General features: G+C 44.0%; 1 protein-coding gene across 1 annotated transcript in view; it reads left to right on the top strand.

Moving 5' to 3' along the window:
* LOC141094349 (uncharacterized) overlaps window positions 1-20,229 on the top strand; it is a 113,873-nt gene that overhangs the window by 66,754 nt on the left and 26,890 nt on the right. Inside the window, 1 exon segment of the mRNA XM_073580188.1 lies at window positions 5,756-6,682. Within this exon segment, the coding sequence (XP_073436289.1) occupies window positions 5,756-6,682 (927 nt within the window).

Consider the following 20,229-nt stretch of genomic DNA (forward strand, 5'->3'; position numbering starts at 1 on the left):
TGGAAGGAGTATCATACCACTGCAAATCTACCAAGACCCGGCCGTCCCTCTAAACTTTCATCTCAAACAAGGAGAAGACTGATCAGAGATGCAGCCAAGAGGCCCATGATCACTCTGGATGAAAGGGAGAGATCTACAGCTGAGGTGGGACAGTCTGTCCATAGGACAACAATCAGTCGTGCACTGCAAAAATCTGGCCTTTATGGAAGAGTGGCACGAAGAAAGCCATTTCTCAAAGATATCCATAAAAAGTGTTGTTTAAAGTTTGCAACAAGCCACCTGGGAGACACATGAAACATGTGGAAGAAAGTGCTCTGGTAAGATGAAACCAAAATCAAACTTTTTGACAACAATGCCAAGCGATATGTTTGGCATAAAGGCAACACAGCTCATCACCCTGAACACACCATCCCCTCTGTCAAACATGGTGGTGGCAGCATCATGGTATGAGCCTGCTTTTCTACAGCATGGACAGGGAAGATAGTTGAAGTTGATGGGAAGATGGATGGAGCCAAATACAGGACCATTCTTGAAGAAAACCTGTTGAAGTCTGCAAAAGACCTGAGACTGTGACGGAGATTTGACTTCCAACAAGACAATGATCCCAAACATAAAGCAAAATCTACAATGGAATGGTTCACAAATAAACGTATCCAGATGTTAGAATGGCCAAGTCAAAGTCCAGACCTGAATCCAATCGAGAATCTGTGGTAAGAGCTGAAAACTGCTGTTCACAAACCATCTCCATCCAACCTCACTGAGCTCGGGCTGTTTGCCAAGGAAGAATGGGCAAGAATTTCAGTCTCTCGATGCACAAAACTGATAGAGACATACCCCAAGCGACTTGCAGATGTAATCGCAGCAAAAGGTGGCGCAAAAAAATATAAAAATATTAAGTTAAAGGGGCTGAAAAATATTGCACGCCCCACTTTCAGTTTTTGAATTTCCACATAAATTTAAAATAACCAATAAATTTTATTCAACTTCACAGTTGTGTCCCACTTGTTGTTGATTCTTCATCAAAAATTTACATTTGGTATCTTTATGTTTGAAGCATGATATGTGGGAAAAAGTTGAAAAGTTCCAGGGGACCGAATACTTTCGCAAGGCACTGTATTCACGCCTGCAGGAGATGTGTTGGCATGGCTCGAGCCCTGGTTTCATGGATTCACTCCACGTCATAAATTACATTGTTTTCGATCCTAAGGAATTCAGATTACTGCACAATCTCTCCTGAAATGGGGAGCAATGTTATTTTCTCTAATCTTCTGGTCAGGATACATAGTAGCTCCAATGGTCCACCATAAATGAATGCATCTCCGATTTACTGTTGGAGTTCTCCCCTCATACATATGTTGTTGTTGGGGATGTAACATAGAATAAAAAAATGTCTTTTTTTACCTGTTCATTCTGTATGATAGTTTGATTGTGGTGGGATTGTCCTGCGTCACTTATGTGAGTCTGTAACTCCCTGATAGTTTTAAAAAAAAGCTCCATCGCTTCTTCCAAATGCCTAAGATCTAAATGTAAAGTGAACCTGTCAGCAGGATTGTGCACAGTAACCTACAGACACTGTCAGGTCGGCGCCGTTATACTGATTACAATGATTCCTGGTGATGAAATCCGTCTTGTGGTTGTTTCATTTCAGTAGATGTTATTATATAGCCACAGTTTTTGACTCCAGTAGTTACTGCCCAAAATACTCTGATTTATCCTCTTCCCGCAGCCAGTTTTGTGTTCCTAATCAGGCCCCATTTTTAAAATCTGACGTGTGTCACTTTATTTGCTGATAATTTTGAAATTATTCTCAAAGGATAATAGAAAACAAATGGATCTTACAAATTATTTTCCAGCTTCACACAATACCCTATATACGATTGTACACTACTGTCTGGGCACATGGCAGTATTCAGAAGGGAAGGAGCGCCATTTACCTATTTGACTGCAGATCTAACTGGAATAGTTTGCAGACACAATGTATTGGGTAACCTGGCAGCTGAAACGATGTCCACCATGAACATGCTTGGCACTATCTTCTCTGCTTTCCATATCCCATGGATTGCCTTGCTCATCTCCCTTTAACACCCTTACATGGATCTGGACTTACACAGGACCCCTAGGCTTGGACCATGGTGTTACCTGCTGTTCTGTGGTTTTAGATGGCAAGAAGAATAGTCAGGTAGCTGGGTCAGAACCAGAAGGACAGAATACAGAATCAGAAGACACAAGAGTAGTCAGTAAATGGGCCACGGTCACAACAGGAAACAAATACACAAGCCACGAGCTGAGCACAGAGGACTGAACCAGAGGAGAACAGCGCTGTATCTGGCAGATTCCGGCCATATGCTTTGAGCTTTAGTAGGGTGTGGTCCTTTCCAATTGGCTGAAGTAGGGAGCAGATTACTCCAGCTGGACACCAGGAACAGATCCCAGATGAGATTGGACACACCATATGCAGGAACCCTAATATAACTAAATGACAGAAAACCAGAAATAGTCAAAATCCCCATAAAGTGATTCCATTTTATAAATTAATTTAATGAGGGTTATAATCTATAGGAGGAGTGAATATTTTGACTCCACAGCCACTTTCCGGAAATTAACACGCAGTGGATGTTGGAGAGTGAAAATTACACATTTTGCCTTTTTATAACCCAACACATAGTGCCCAGATTGTGCTCCAGGAGACACACACCATAAATTAAGTGGGTTCTTCTCACTATAATATTGCTAAATACAGGGATCCTAAATGTTGTTTGAGCACACTGCAAGGCTCAGAAGTGAGGGCGGATTTTGCAGGATTGGTTTATAGAAACCCTGTTGCTTTTCAGCAGCCTTTGACCAGCTAATAGTGTGGGAACCTCTGTTTTTCCATTGACAGATGATGGACCTGAATGGGGAATTTTTTGTGAGATGAGAATTGGTATTATTTTCGCCTAATGAACCCCTTAACGACCACCGATACGCCTTTTAACGGTGGTAATTGAGTGTACTAAAACCACAGCGCCATTAATTCACGGTGCTGTGGAGAAAGTACATGGTGCCCCCCAGTGTCGGATTTTCTCCAGGGTTTTGGCTGCCAGGGGTAGCCGAGACCCCAGAGAACATGAATCGGTCGGCTTTTACCGACTCCGCTTTTGTGATTGCCGTTATTAACCCTATAACAGCGACCGCAAAAAAAAAAAGAAGCCGCGATTATGCATTAAATTTCTCTTTCCTCTGATGTGATCGCACATCAGAGGAGAGAGAAATAGGATCCCCAATCCCCCCAGTACCTCTCCGTGGTCTTCCGTCCCCTCCAGGTGGTCCCGCGTCCCGCCGGCGTCCTCCGATGGGCGCCGCCATCTTGAAAATGGTGGGCGCATGCACAGTGCGCCCGCCGGGAATCTGCCGGCACAGGCTGGCAGATTCCATTCATTATTTTGATCACTATGATAAACGATCATAGTGATCAAAATAAAAAAAATAGTACATAACCCCACCGTTTATCACCCCCTTATATAGGCAAACATAATGAAATAAAGAAATTTTTTTTTTTTCAGTTTTCCATTAGGGTTAGGCTAGGGTTAGTGTTAGGGTTGGGCTAGGGTTATGATTGGGCTAGGGTTAGGGTTGGACTAGGGTTAGGGCTAGGGTTAGGGCTAGGGCTCGGGTTAGGGTTAGAATTAGGGTTAGGGCGAACTAGGATTAGGGTTAGGATTAGGGTTGGGATTAGGGTTAGGGTGGGGATTAGGGTTAGGGGTGTGTTGGGGTTAGGGTTGGAGCAAGAATTGAGGGGTTTTCACTATTTACCAACTTTGGGAGTCTAAAAATTGGCGTCTAAAAAATCACTTTTGTGGAAATAAAAAAGACTTTATTTTCATGGCTCTGCGTTTATAAACTTCTGTGAAGCGCTTGGGGGTTCAAAGTGCTCACCACACATCGATATTAGTTCCTTGGGTGGTCTAATTTCCAAAATGGGGTCACTAGTGGGGGGTTTCCACTGTTTAGGCCCATCAGGGGCTCTGCAAACGCAACATGATGCCCGCAGACCATTCCATCAAAGTCTGCATTCCAAAATGGCACTCCTTCACTTCCAAGCTCTCCCATGCGCCCAAACAGTGGTTCCCCCCCACATATGGGGTATCAGCGTACTCAGGACAAATCGCACAACACCTGTGGGGGTATGATTTCTCCTGTTACCTTTGTAAAAATAAAAATTTGGGGGCGAAAAGATCATTTTTGTGGAAAAAAAATGGATTTCTTATTTTCATGGCTCTACGTTATAAACTTCTGTGAAGCACTTGCAGGTTCAAAGTGCTCACCACACATCTAGATAAGTTCCTTAATGGGTCTAGTTTCCATAATGGGGTCACTTGTTGGAGTTTTCCACTGTTTAGGCACATTAAGGGCTCTCCGAACGCAACATGGCATCCGATCTCAATTCCAGCCAATTCTGCGTTGAAAAAGTCAAACGGCGTTCCATCCCTTGCGAGCACTGCCGTGTGCTGAAAAAGTGGTTTACCCCCACATATGGGGTATCAGCATATTCAGGAGAAATTGTACAACAAATTTTGTGGTTGATTTTCTCTTTTAACACTTGTGAAAATAAAAAAATTTGGTTCTGAAGTAAATTTTTTGCAAAAAAAAGTTAAACGTTAATTTTTTTTCTTCCACATTGCTTTAGTTCCTGTGAAGCACTTAAAGGGTTAATAAACTTCTTGAATGTGGTTTTGAGCACCTTGAGGGGTCTAGTTTTTAGAATGGTGCCACTTTGGGGTATTTTCTGCCATGTACACCCCTCAAAATGACTTTAAATATGATGTGGTCCCTAGAAAAAATGGTTTTGTAAATTTTGTTGTAAAAATGAGAAATCGCTGGTCAACTTTAAGCCCTTATAACTTCCTAACAAAAAAAATTTTGCTTCCAAAATTGTGCTGATGTAAAGTAGACATGTGAGAAATGTTATTTATTAAGAAATTTGTGTGACACATCTCTCTGATTTAAGGGCATAAAAATTTAAAGTTTTAAAATTGCAAAATTTTCTAAATCTTTGCCATATTTCCGTTTTTTTCATAAATAAACACAAGACTTATCGAAGAAATTTTACCACTAACATGAAGTACAATATGTAGCAAAAAAACAGTCTCAGAATCAGCAGGATCCATTAAAGTGTTCCAGAGTTATAACCTCATAAAGGGACAGTGGTCAGAATTGCAAAAATTGGCCTGGTCATTAAGCTGCAAACTGGCTCTGTCGCTAAGGGGTTAATATTGATTGGTTTCTTTTTATTCAATATTTGGGAGGCAGAATGAACAAACAGTGAACACCACGCACTACTGGTTAATCCTGTAAGGTTTTCTATTAGACTGTAAACTGTCATTGTGTTGGTAAATAATTAAATTTTTTTTCATAAACTATCCATAAAAATGGTAAGCTAAGTAGAAATGTTCAAAAATTTAAAATTCAAGGATATTTTATTAAAAAGAAAATAATTGTTTTGTCTTAGCAGATGACTGTACCAGGAGCACAGAGGGACAGCTGATATCTTCAGTTTTTAAATCTGATGCTCTTCAGATCCTACAAGATACAACTGAAGTGAATGTTATTACTCTAGATATACCATCATCCATTCACAGCAAAGATCTGTCATCTGATCCTATGGAACAGGTCCCATATTTTGATTCATTACCAACTACTAAGGAAAATCAAAGTCACAAAAGAGACATTAAGAAACAAATTGCTTCTAAAGCAAAGAAGTCATTTTCATGTTCAGAATGTGGGAAATGTTTTACACAGAAATCATATTTTATTACCCACCAGAGAATTCACACAGGGGAGAAGCCTTTTTCCTGTTCAGAATGTGGGAAATGTTTTAACCAGAAATCGATTCTTTATAGGCACCAGAGAATTCACACAGGGGAGCAGTCTTTTTCCTGTTCAGAATGTGGGAAATGTTTTAAATGGAAAATAAGTCTTGATCTCCATCAGAGAACTCACACAGGGGAGAAGCCTTTTTCCTGTTCAGAATGTGGGAAATGTTTTAACCAGAAATCGATTCTTTATAGGCACCAGAGAATTCACACAGGGGAGAAGCCTTTTTCCTGTTCAGAATGTGGGAAATGTTTTAATCAGAAATCTGTTCTTGATAACCACTGGAGAACTCATACAGGGGAGAAGCCATTTTCCTGTTCAGAATGTGGGAAATGTTTTAACCAGAAATCGGTTCTTGATAGCCACTGGAGAACACATACAGGGGAGAAGCCTTTTTCCTGTTCAGAATGTGGGAAATGTTTTAACTGGAAAGCGCATCTTGATAGCCACTGGAGAACTCATACAGGGGAGAAGCCATTTTCCTGTTCAGAATGTGGGAAGTGTTTCAACCAGAAATCAGTTCTTGATATCCACTGGAGAACTCATACAGGGGAGAAGCCTTTTTCCTGTTCAGAATGTGGGAAATGTTTTAACTGGAAAGTGCATCTTGATAGCCACTGGAGAACTCATACAGGGGAGAAGCCTTTTTCCTGTTCAGAATGTGGGAAATGTTTTAACTGGAAAGCGCATCTTGTTAGACATCAGAGCTGTCACACAGGGGAGAAACCTTTTTCCTGTTCAGAATGTGGGAAATGTTTTAACCGGAAAGCGCATCTTGTTAGACATCAGAGCTGTCACACAGGGGAGAAATCTTTTTCCTGTTCAGAATGTGGGAAATATTTTAACCGAAAAGTGCATCTTGATAACCACTGGAGAACTCACACAGGGGAGAAGCCTTTTTCCTGTTCAGAATGTGGGAAATGTTTTAACCGGAAAGCACTTCTTGTTAGACATCAGAGCAGTCACACAGAGGTGATGTCTTTTTCATTTTCTTAATGTGGGAAATATTTTACTTGGAAATCAACTGTTAATAAACATCAGAGATGTCACATGGGGAGAAGCCTTTTTGTTCAGATTGTTGGAATTGTTTTAACCAAAATTGGATTGTCTTAAATGGGTTGTCTCTTGTCATACCTCATGTTTGCTGACAAAAGGATAAAACTTAAACTTTATTAATTCCAAATGTAAAACTATACCAATAATTTACCACCTGAAGGTTAGTCAGAGGGTGACAAATAGAAAAAACATATTCCCCATGTTTCAGTAAATAGGGTGAGGTGGCGTATTCACACTCACTCTCCAAGCCTCTCATTTCTATGGGTTTTATCATCCTCACCAAAGGCAACTCATTAAGAGACTATTTAATACTGACCTATATGCAAGTGAGAATAGACAAAAAAAAACATGTATCATGTTATCCAAAACAGTCAGAAAACTAGCCTTATATAGCAGATTCCAGACTTCAAACCATATACTTTGGAAGTTTATAAGCCAGTCCAGTGGCGGTCAGGAATAGAAAGTATGTGAAAATATAGTATAATTACTGTGTTTTTTTCTCCTATAGGGACTGCCCTAGTTTGGTACTGAAACATATAAAATACACACCAATTGAATAAAAATAATTGTAATAAAATATAATGGTAATAGAATAATAAAATAACCAATATTCAATGATGTGTCAGATTGAATGGCCGACCATTCAAATGAACTGTACACAAAAAGAGAGACCCTGGACATGAACTAGAGATAATGAATCATAAAACCAGCCATAATGAAGGAAAGATTAAAAATACCTTTATTATTAATGGTATGTAGTATTCTACATAAAAAAGTGCTTATGCATCAAAGAGATATATAATATTAAAATACTAAAATATATGGAATCACCAGTATACAAAAATATATGCTATCAGTAGTTCATAGTAATAAAGCAGCAAAGACCAAATGGAGCTTTAAAAAAAAGTGACTAATAATCATACAAAGTTACCAGTGCCAGAGTGCCTAAATATATAATGACCAAACAGCCATATTAAATGCCAATATTTATATGTATTGTGAGGTGCCAAGGGGAGAGGTACTAGAAAACAGGTATATTTCTCCCCGTTTCATTTCATATGTCTCCCTGTACTGATGATGAAGCCAGGTTATTTCACTGTAATCCAGTCCTGGTTTCCTTAGTGATCAGCATGGAAAGGACTGGTAGTTCCCCCTCCACTAATTCAATCCAGGTTTTGGTTTCCTGACTGGCCCAGCTGATATAATCAGGAGGAGCTGGGATCTCTCAGTCTCTCTCGTCTGCTGAGCTCGGAGCTGACACAGTAAGATTACATGGACTTCTTTGCTGTGATATAGGTTTATTTTGTAGTTAGCCTGCTATTGTTAGTTAGTGGCCAGACGGCCTTAGATGTTTTATTTCATGTTTGGCATGTGTAACATTGAATAACAAGTGTGCACAATAAATATGCCGTGTCCATATCCATGTGGAACTTGCTAGTCTGCTGAAGTGACTCCATAGCCACACGCTTGTGCCAAAGCAAAGATCCCAGCTGAGCTATCTATTCCCACAAATGGTGTTTCGAATGCGCGCAACTGTGGCTGCTGGACTGTGACTGCAGAGAAAACGCTGTGTATGTCCTGGGTGAAAGCTTCTGCGCTTTTGAAGAGCCAAGAGTCCAGTAATATGGAGGAACTAGTGAAACAGTTATTGCAAGCAAATGTGCAACAACAGCAGACTAATACTTGCTTCCAGAAGGCTCTGGAGCAGCAACGCCAGATGCAGCAAGAGCAGTTGGAGGCAATAAAACAGGCCTTGATTCGGCAACCCCGAGATGAGGGAGACCGTGCACAAAGCGCTGCTAGTGCGCAGAAAGCCATACAGAAGACTTTGCTTAAAATGACCGCAGACGATGATGTGGAAGCATACCTCACCGTGTTCGAACGTATTGCAGAACGTGAGCACTTACCGCTGGACAGATGGGCTGAGGTAGTTGCTCCATTTCTGAGCGGAGATCCACAAAAGGCCTATTACGATCTGAGTGGAGCGGATGCTATGGACTATATCAAACTCAAAGGCGAAATCCTTGCAAGGCTGGGAGTAAACACGTATGTAGTGCACAGAGGGTGCATTTATGGACTTTTGTGGAGCATCAGCCAGCCCGCTCACAAATGCATGATCTCATCCATCTAGTAAAAAAATGGCTGCAACCAGAGGCTTTGACGTCCGCGCAGATGGTGGAGCGTGTTGTTCTAGACAAGTTCCTGCGGTCCTTACCCGCTAAGATCCAGAGGTGGGTTGGACAGCGTGACCCAACTACCGCTGACCAGTTGGTGAATATGGTCGAACGCTACAATGCTTCTGAAAGCCTACTCCAAGGGACATTAGCACCCCACTGGCTCCCCAAGAAATCGCTGGAGGGTCCTGCGAAACCTACTTCATCTTCAAAAGAAGAGAATGTCACAATGAAGGGTAGCAGACCTACAAAGGACTATGGAGGTGGTACGGGCTCACATCAAGCCAGCAGACCTCGTCTGGGATCTCCATCGAGGAGGCAAGGGCCTATACAATGTTGGCGATGTCGCGGGCTTGGCCATGTAGCAGCTAACTGCCCAATGACTACAGAGCCAATGGACTGTAATGCTATGAGGCGTCTTTCGTTATATGTGCAGTCAGTCTGTGTGGCGGAGACCCTCATGGGAAATGAACAACACGTGTGCCACGTCGAGGTTGACGGTTATAGTGTGAATGCCGTCTTGGATTCCGGCAGTCGAGTAACTTTGGTACATGCCAGTTTGGTGGACTCTAGCACCCTAACGAACCTAACCGTGGGCATTAGTTGCATCCATGGGGATACTAAGAACTACCCCACTGCCTGGGTTACTCTTGCCACGCCAGTAGGGACCAAAAGACATCAGGCGGCAGTCATAAAGTCTATGGGACACAGTGTAATCCTGGGGAGAGACTTTCCCTTATTTTGGGACTTGTGGAACTTCAAAAGTGGCATGAACCTTCTACAGTCATGGCCAAAAGTTTTGAGAATGACACAAATATTATATTTTCACATGATCTGCTGCCCTCTGGTTTTTATGTGTGTGTCAGATGTTTTTATCACATACAGAAATAAAATTGCAATCATATTATGAGTAACAAAAGGTTATATTGACAGTTAGAATGAGTTAATGCAGCAAGTCAATATTTGCAGTGTTGACCCTCCTTCTTCAGGACTTCAGCAATTCTCCCTGGCATGCTCTCAATCAACTTCTGGATCAAATCCTGACTGATAGCAGTCCATTCTTGCAAAATCAATGCTTTTATTTTGTCTGAATTTGAAGGTTTTTGTTTGTCCACCCGTCTCTTGATGATTGACCACAAGTTCTCAATGGGATTAAGATCTGGGGAGTTTCCAGGCCATGGTCCCAAAATCTCTATGTTTTGTTCCCTGAGCCATTTAGTTATCACCTTTGCTTTATGGCAAGGTGCTCCATCATGTTGAAAAAGGCATTGTTGATCGCCAAACTGCTCTTGGACGGTTGGGAGAAGTTGCTCTTGGAGGACATTCTGGTACCATTCTTTATTCATGGCTGTGTTTTTAGGCAAGACTGAGAGAGAGCCCATTCCCTTGGCTGAGAAGGAACCCCATGAATGGTTTCAGGATGCTTGACAGTTGGCATGAGACTAGACTGTTGGTAGCGCTCACCTGGTCTTCTCCTAATAAGCCGTTTTCCAGATGTCCCAAACAATCGAAAAGGGGATTCATCAGAGAAAATGACTTTACCCCAGTCCTCAGCAGTCCACTCCCTGTACCTCTTGCAGAATATCAGTCTGTCCATGATGTTTTTTCTGGAGAGAAGTGGCTTCTTTGCTGCCCTCCTTGAGACCAGGCCTTGCTCTAAGAGTCTCCGCCTCACAGTGCGTGCAGATGCACTCACACCTGCCTGCTGCCATTCCTGAGCAAGCTCTGCACTGCTGGTAGCCCGATCCCACAGCTGAAACACTTTTAAGAGACGGTCCTGGCGCTTGCTGGTCTTTCTTGAGCGCCCTGGAGCCTTTTTGGCAACAAGGGAACCTCTCTCCTTGAAGTTCTTGATGATGCGATAGATTGTTGACTGAGGTGCAATCTTTCTAGCTGCGATACTCTTCCCTGTTAGGCCATTTTTGTGCAGTGCAATGATGACTGCACGTGTTTCTTTAGTGATAACCATGGTTAACAGAAGAGAAACAATGATGCCAAGCACCAGCCTCCTTTTAAAGTGTCCAGTGGTGTCATTCTTACTTAATCATGACAGATTGATCTCCAGCCCTGTCCTCATCAACACCCACACCTGTGTTAATGGAGCAATCACTGAAACGATGTTAGCTGGTCCTTTTAAGGCAGGGCTGCAATGATGTTGAAATGTGTTTTGGGGGATAAAGTTCATTTTCTAGGCAAATATTGATCACTCTTTATAACATTCTGGAGTATATGCAAATTGCCATTAGAAAAAATGAAGCAGTAGACTTTGTAAAAATTAATATTTGTGTCATTCTCAAAACTTTTGGCCATGACTGTAGTTGAAGACGGTACTCCGGAGTTAGCCCCTGAACCATTGCAGCAAGATGACGGAGAACCCATCTCAGAGAAAGTACTAGAATCTGTGGACTCTCCTCTGGCTGTGTATGCAGGCGAGGCAGACCAGCTAGAGGATGTTTTAGAAATGCCTGATCTTGAGGTGGCCCGTGGTAAGTTCGGGACCGCTCAGCACCAGGATCCTACTCTAGCAAGGGCGTGGGAAAACGTAAAGGTCTCCGAGGGAAGACCATTGTACCCAGGGGCTCAAAACGAGTTCCCACACATGGCGGTGCAGCAGGATATGCTGTATCACATAGACAAGGTGCGAGGAGTGGTGGTAGAACAACTAGTGGTACCTAAGTCCTTTCGCCAGGTAGTTTTGGAGTTGGCACATAAACATCCCTTGGGAGCACACCTGGTGGTAGAAAAGACAAAACACCGTATTCTGCAACATTTCTTTTGGCCGGGTCTAGTGGGAGACGTGACCCAGTACTGTCGGTCATGTCCTACGTGTCAATTGACCGCACCTATGTCACATTTTAGAAGCCCCTTAGTGCCCTTACCAATAATAGAGGTGCCCTTCGAGAGGATAGCAATGGATATAGTTCGTCCGTTAGTTAAATCTGCCAGGGGTCATCAGTACATTTTGGTAGTATTGGATTATGCCACGCGTTATCCCGAAGCAGTGCCCTTGCGGAATGCCAATGCGAAATCAATTTCAAAGGAGCTGGTTAATATGTTTTCCCACACCGGCATTCCGAAAGAGATACTTACGGATCAAGGGACCCCCTTTATGTCTCGTATACTTAAGGATTTATGTAAACTACTAAAAATCTCCCATTTGCGTACCTCAGTATATCACCCTCAGACTGACGGTTTGGTGGAGCGCTTTAACAAAACCCTAAAGGGAATGTTGAAAAGGGTGGTGGATAAGGACGGGAGAGATTGGGATGCCCTACTACCATACCTCCTGTTCGCTATACGTGAGGTACCCCAATCCTCCACAGGCTTTTCACCTTTTGAGTTGGTTTATGGGCGGTGTCCTAGAGGCCTGTTAGATATTGCCAAGGAGACTTGGGAACAAGAGGTGACTCCTTATCGCAGTGTAATTGAACACATAACACTTATGCAGGACCGAATTGCAGAAGTTATGCCAATAGTTAAAGAGTGTTTAGAGCGCGCACAACATGCCCAAAGCACGGTATACAACCGAGCGGCTAAAACACGAGTCTTTCAACCCGGAGACAGGGTGTTGGTATTGGTACCTACCGTAGAAAATAAATTTCTTGCGAAATGGCAGGGACCAAACGAAGTGCTGGAACGAATAGGTGAAGTAAATTATAAGATACACCAACCAGACAAGAGAAAGCCCGAACAAATATATCACATAAACTTGCTTAAGGCCTGGCGGGACAGGGAGAGTCTGGTGGCAGGAGCTGCCCTTGAGGATGGGCCTCGAGGAGCACCACCTTCTAAGGTAAAGGACCCCCAGGTAGCTCAGCCAGAAGTGGGTATTGCAGACAACTGAATTCCCAGCTTGGAACAGAAAGTCCTCCAAAATCTAGACACAAACTGAACTCCTCTGTCAGATACAATGTTCTCAGGAATCCCGTGCAAGCGAACCACCTGTTGAAAAAACAAGGGCACCAACTCAGAGGAAGATGGCAACTTAGGGAGTGGTACAAGATTGACCATCTTAGAGAATCTATCACAAATCACCCAAATAACAGTCATTCTCTGAGAGACAGGCATATCAGAGATAAAATCCATTGAAATATGGGTCCATGGCCTCCTGGGCACCGGCAAAGGCATCAACAAGCCACTAGAGCGAGAACAAGGTTTAGACCGGGAGCAAGTCCCACAGGACTGCACAAAATTCCTGACATCACGAGACAAGGCGGGCCACCAAAAAGACCAACTCACCAGATCTCTAGTACCAAAAATACCTGGATGACCAGCCAATGCAGAGCAATGAACTTCAGACATCACTCTCTTCCTCCACTGCTCAGGAACATACAACTTTCCACTGGGACAACGCTCAGGTTTGTCCTCCTGAAACTCTTCCAGAGCACGTCTCAAATCGGGCGAGATGGCAGAAAGAACTACCCCCTCGCCTAAGATGGTAGCAGGCTTAGTCACAACAGGAGAATCAGCAAGGAAACTCCTAGAGAGGGCATCTGACTTGACATTCTTAGTGCCCGGAAGAAAAGAGACCACAAAATCAAAACGTGTGAAAAACAAGGCCCACCTAGCCTGTCTAGGATTCAAGCGCTTGGCCGACTCCAGGTAAATCAAATTCTTGTGGTCAGTGAGGACCCCACGACTTGGTGTTTGGCTCCCTCCAACCAATGTCTCCACTCCTCAAATGCCCATTTCATGGCCAACAGTTCCCGATTTCCCACATCATAGTTACGTTCAGATGGGGAGAACTTTCGGGAAAAGAAAGCACAAGGATTCATTTTAGATGTCACAGGATCTTTTTGGGACAACACAGCTCCTGCACCAATCTCAGAAGCGTCCACCTCCACCTGAAACGGGAGTGAGACATCAGGTTGCCGCAAAACCGGAGCAGAAGTGAATCTTCGCTTCAGCTCCTGAAAGGAAGAAACAGCCTCCGGAGACCAATTCAGCACATCAGCACCCTTCCTAGTCAAATCCGTCAATGGCTTGGCAATACCAGAAAAATTAGCTATAAATTTCCGATAAAAATTAGCAAAACCCAAAAACTTCTGGAGGGCCTTCAAAGAAGTGGGCTGAACCCAATCATAAATGGCCTGTACCTTGGCCGGGTCCATTTCAATAGTTGACGGACACAAAATAAATCCCAAAAATGAAACCCTCTGTACCCCAAAAAGGCATTTCGATCCATTGACATACAGGGAATTCTCCCTCAAAATCCGGAACACAGTCCGAACATGTTCCACATGAGAGTCCCAATTCTTGGAGAAGATCAAAATATCATCCAGACAGATAATCAAAAATTTATCCACAAAGTCTCGGAATATATCGTTCATGAAGCACTGGAAGACAGAAGGGGCATTAGTGAGCCCAAAAGGCATCACCAGGTACTCAAAATGTCCCTCCGGAGTATTAAACGCCGTCTTCCATTCATCCCCATGCTTAATGCGAATAAGATTATACGCCCCCCTGAGGTCAAGCTTGGTAAACCAGCAAGCACCTTTAACTCTGGAGAATAGATCAGAAATCATTGGTAACCGATACTGATTTTTAACAGTAATTTTGTTGAGGGCACGATAGTCAATACAAGGCCTTAATGAACCCTCCTTTTTAGCCACGAAGAAAAAACCAGCACCTAAGGGTGAAGAGGATGGTCTAATATGACCCTTCTCCAATGCCTCCTTAATATAGGATCGCATAGCCTCGTGCTCGGGTACAGATAAATTGAAAAGCCGACCCTTGGGGAATTTACACCCCGGGTTCAGTTCAATTGCACAGTCATAACTCCTATGAGGAGGCAAAGACGCAGAGTCATTCTCACTAAATACATCATAAAAGTCAGCCAAATAGTCAGGAACATCATGCGACGGGAGAGGTGGAGAAAACAGGAGCATCACTAAGGGCACACCGACAACCCCAACTCACCACAGACAAAGATTTCCAATCCAGAACTGGATTATAGATTTGCAACCAGGGAAACCCCAGAACAATGGTATCATGCAAATTATGCAACACCAAAAATCTGCAATTTTCTTGATGGTCTGGGGCGACCCGCATTACCACCTGGGTCCAAAACTGAGGTTTATTCTTCGCCAAAGGAGTAGCATCAATACCCCTCAAAAGGATCGGCGTCCGCAGAGGTGTCATAGGAAATCCACAACGTTTAGCAAAATCCAAGTCCATCAGGTTCAGAGCTGCTCCTGAATCCACAAAAGCCTTGGCGGAAAATGTGGACAGGGAACAGATCAGAGTAATTGCCAGAAGAAACTTAGGTTGAACACCACCCACAGAAAACGTGTGTGCACAACGTTTCTCTCGTTTAGGGCAGACAGAAATAATATGCGAGGCATCTCCACAAAAAAACACAGCTTATTACGCCTTCTGAACTCCTGACGTTGCACCCTAGACAAAACTCTATCACATTGCATAGGTTCAGACATTTGTTCAACAGGTGGCAACATCTCTCGTGTAGTTTTGCGTTCACGTAAACACCGATCCACCTGAATGGCTAATGACATAGAATCGTCAAGACCAGAGGGAACAGGAAATCCCACCATAGTATCTTTTACAGTTTCTGACAAACCCTTCCGAAAAAGGGCTGCCAAGGCACCATCATTCCAGGTAGTAAGGACCGCCCACTTTTGGAATTACTGACAGTACAACTCTGCCGAATCCCGACCCTGGCTCAATGCCAACAGGGTCCTTTCAGCCTGATCAATAGCATTAGGTTCATCATACAACAACCCCAAGGCTTGAAAAAATGCGTTCACATTATTCAGAATAGGATCATCAGGTTTCAAAGAAAACGCCCAATCCTGGGGATCGCCGCGCAGCAAAGAGATGACAATTTTAACCTGCTGCGCGGAGTTCCCCAACAGGCTTCAAGGCAAAAAATAATTTACAATTATTCTTGAAATTCAAGAATTTAGACCGATCCCCAAAAAACACATCAGGAGTAGGAATCTTTGGATCAGCAGCATGTGAATGAGCAAGATAGGCGGAAATTCCCCGCACTTCAGCATCGAGCTGCTCCACACGATCAGACAATTGCTTCATCTCCATTGAGAGAAAAATTCCCCCTATGGCCTCAGAGATATAGAGGAAAAAATATGCACACACAAAAAAAAAATTCTGACACTTTATTTTTCTTCCCTTTTTTTTTTTTTTTTTTACAATTCTCTCCTGCTATTGAGTACCCTAGGATCTGCAGTATGGCTGGTGATTCTGTTATGATGAGTCACCGAAGGAGGAAAAAACAAAATACCAGCTAAGTCCAGAAAAACCAGAGAGGTTGGCAGCTATCGGATTGCAGACCCCTGAACCTATCCACAACAACTAGCAGTAGCCGTGGGGGGTTCCTACGGTGCCCTAGACCCCTCGATCACAGCCGGAGCGCTACATAGCCTAAAGACAGAAAGGGGAATAACTAAACTGCCCCAGAGCAGACCCCAAAGCAATAGGCAGCCCCCAACATATAATGACGGTGAAGCAAGATGAAAACACTAACACAGATAGAAAGATAGGTTAAACAAATGATGGGGCCCAAGCTAACTACATAGGACAGGATAGAAAAGCTGCTGTCTGCCATCCGCAAAAACCCTATCAAAATGAGCCAACCGACTGATAGGAAAAACAGGCCCTGAAGTCGCTAGGCTTCAAAAGACTATATCAGCACTCAGGTATATTCTGAAGACAGAGCAAAAGATCAACAGATCAGAGACAAAAATGGAATTCATCCCACCCCCGGCCGGGGATGGCAGAACTCCCAAAAAACAAGGCAAAACAAAAACAAAACTGAAGAGTACAAAGCAGAGCAGAAAAACTTAGCTTTGAGACGCAGGAATCAGACTGGTCTCCAAGAATCCAGCAGGAAAATCACCAGCCAGGAAGAAGGGCGTCGGCAGCCTTATATCCAGTCCTCAATTCCAGCCACCCAGTTATCATCTAGCTGCCCAGGTGTTTGGTAATCAGTCTCACTACCTTCCTTCACCATAGGAGGGAGTTCATCAGACCTCAATGGTGAAGGGAAAAATGAACTCACAACAGTCTAGTTTTCAAACAGTTAAATATATTTGATGTTTGATCACATTCAAAACTATAGAGAGACAGCGTGTGTCAGTCCGTATACTTAAAAAACACGGAGCTTGACAATTTTACGTACACCGGACAGCCGCATACGTGCACGCTCCTCTCTCAGTACCGTGCAATGGCTGTTATCACGGCCACAGTGAAGCTATCTGTGTGTCGCTCTGTAAGGATAAGTCGAGGACTTGTTCCGTTCTTACAGACCTACACTCTAGGGAGATTCCTATTCTGCCCAATTCTTTATACACCTTGTAGTTTGTCATACACTAGCCAATTTCTGCCTGTGACACAGTGCTGTGATATTCACTGGGCCTCACACAATCCAAAAGTGTCCAGTGTCCACAAGTGTGTGCAGAAATTCAAAATCTCCGTTATCCTCTAGTGACATTTTTCACACCTGCGACATCGAGCCTGTGACATAGCGCTGTGATATTCAGTGGGCCTCACACAATCCAAAAGTGTCCAGTGTCCACAAGTGTGTGCAGAAATTCAAAATCTCCGTTATCCTCTAGTGACATTTTTCACACCTGCAACATCGAGCCTGTGACATAGCGCTGTGATATTCAGTGGGCCTCACACAATCCAAAAGTGTCCAGTATCCACAAGTGTGTGCAGAAATTCAAAATCTCTGTTATCCTCTAGTGACATTTTTCACACCTGCGACATCGAGCCTGTGACATAGCGCTGTGATATATAGTGGGCCTCACACAATCCAAAAGTGTCCAGTGTCCACAAGTGTGACTTTGTGATAAAGGCCGATGTGGCCGAAACGTCGTTTGATGTCGCTTCCTCACTGTCAAGCAATAAATTTACTTCACATTAAGTACAATCAGCGTGTGCAGTGACTATACATTGTCTATGCGATTCTGGGACTATCCGTTCCTTCTCACTGGCACCGCGAACTCGAACCCTCTGGCCGAGTGCTAACCATCTGTATTACCTACTATAGACACCTTGTACCTTGTTTTACATTACTATATAGTTTGTTGGATTTTGTCTACATTTCTACCAAAAATGAGGAAGGCTGGAGGAAGAGGCCGTGGAATTGGGCGGGGGTTGGCAACTGGTAATGATGGTGTTGGTGGTGGATCTGATGGTAGTGGCAAAAGCAAAATAGGACCGAATGCAGGAGGTGTTGACCTTGCGTCATCGTCTGGCTCCACAAGGCCTCGAAGGCTTAGTTTTCTAGGAGTTGGCAACCCGCTTTTAAAGCCAGAGCTTCAGGAAAAAGTTTTGTCTTACATTGCTGACTCAGCCTCCAGCTCTATCGCCTCCTCTTCTGAAGTTGTAAAAAATAAAAGCACTGAGTTGTCATTGGAGGCTCATGTTCATGAACCACACCTTTCTTTGTGTCCTTCACCCCCACCAAGATTGAAGGATGACGCAGGCCATACTAATGATTACTCCATGGAGCTGTTTTCACATACCATGCCTGGATTATCAAGTGAAATGGTGAATTACCCAGGCCAAGATGAATCTGGCATGGAGTGCACTGATGCACAGCCACTGATAGATGATTCTGCTGGTACATTCACTCAGAGCACTACATTGTCCTCGCAGTGTACAGAGCCAGATTCTGACCCTGATGAGACTCAGGTGCCCCTTCCCGCACACTATACCACCATACACGGTGACACAGAGGAAGGTGCACATGACATTGAAGAGGAGGTGATGGATGACCCAGTTGTTGACCCAGATTGGCATCCATTGGGGGAAGAGGGTGCTGCTTCCAATAGCTCAGATGAGGAGGAGGAGCATCCACAGCAGACATCGACATCGCAACAGCTGTTATCTGGCAGGCCTGGAGCACTCCAAAGACAGGTTCCAAAAATCAAAAGAGTTGCTGGACAGCTTGTCCAGAGGGTCAAAATATCACAGCGTGCTAGGCCGCAAAATGTCTGCCAAAGTAGGAAGAGTGCAGTGTGGCACTTTTTTGAACAAAATCCTCATGATCAGGCCAAGGTTATCTGTAAGAAGTGCGCAAAGACCTATAGCCGAGGGAACAATCTGAAAAATTTGAATACCAGTGCATGCTTAGACATTTAACCAGCATGCACTTGCAAGCATGGACAAAACACCAAACCTCAAGTACCACATGTGCAACTGATCACAAAGAAGGTAGTCAGCAACGCTACATTGTTTCCCCCACTATAAGCCCACCGGTTAGCACAGCAGCAAATGTTGAGGTGTCGTTGCAAGGCCACAGCAGTCAGGGAATCCCACTGTTATATCAACGAAAGACTGAATCTAGGCCATCAGAAAGAACACCAACTCCATCACCATCATCAACCCTCTCTCAGTCTGCTCTGTCCACCGCTACTTCCACCATATGCAGCTCTCAAGTCCAGCTCACCCTCCCAGACACTATGAGTAGGTCAAGAACGTACTCAGTCTCTCATCCGCGTACACTGGGTTTGAACGCCCACATTGCCAAACTAATCTCGTTAGAGATGATGCCCTATCGGTTGGTGGAAAGAGCAGCTTTCCGCGAACTCAAGGCCCATGCAGTACCACGCTATGACCTACCCAGTTGCCACTTCTCTCACAAAGCCATCCCAGCCCTCCACCATCATGTGAAAGACTGCATTGTCCATGCACTCAAGCAGTCAGTGAGTGGAAAGGTGCACCTCACAACTGATGCATGGTCCAGTCGGCATGGCCAGGGCTGTTACGTGTCCATCACTGCGCACTGGGTTAATGTGGTGGATGCAGGGTCCACAGGGGACAGCAGTGGTGGGACAGTGCTTCCTAGCCCACGGTATAGGAAACAGTTGGCTGTAGGCATTCGACCCTCCTCCTCCTCCTCCAGAAGCGAAAGCTCTTCCACAGAGCGCAGTCGTACGAGCACTCCATCTGCAGCTGCCACTGTTGCACATGAGGTGTCCCCCTATCGAGCAGCTAGAGGAAAGCGTCAGCAGGCTGTGTTGCAGATGATGTGTTTGGGCGACAGACACACTGCCGAGGTGCTGGCCGAGTACTTTCAGCGATAAACTGAGTCATGGCTGGGCAGTCTACATCTTGAGGCAGGCAAGGTAGTTAGTGATAACAGCCATAATTTTGTGGCAGC

Source organism: Dendrobates tinctorius, unplaced genomic scaffold (assembly GCF_039654945.1).
Source record: "Dendrobates tinctorius isolate UK_male_01 unplaced genomic scaffold, ASM3965494v1 ptg000063l, whole genome shotgun sequence".
In the NCBI taxonomy this organism is placed as follows: Eukaryota; Metazoa; Chordata; class Amphibia; order Anura; family Dendrobatidae; genus Dendrobates; species Dendrobates tinctorius.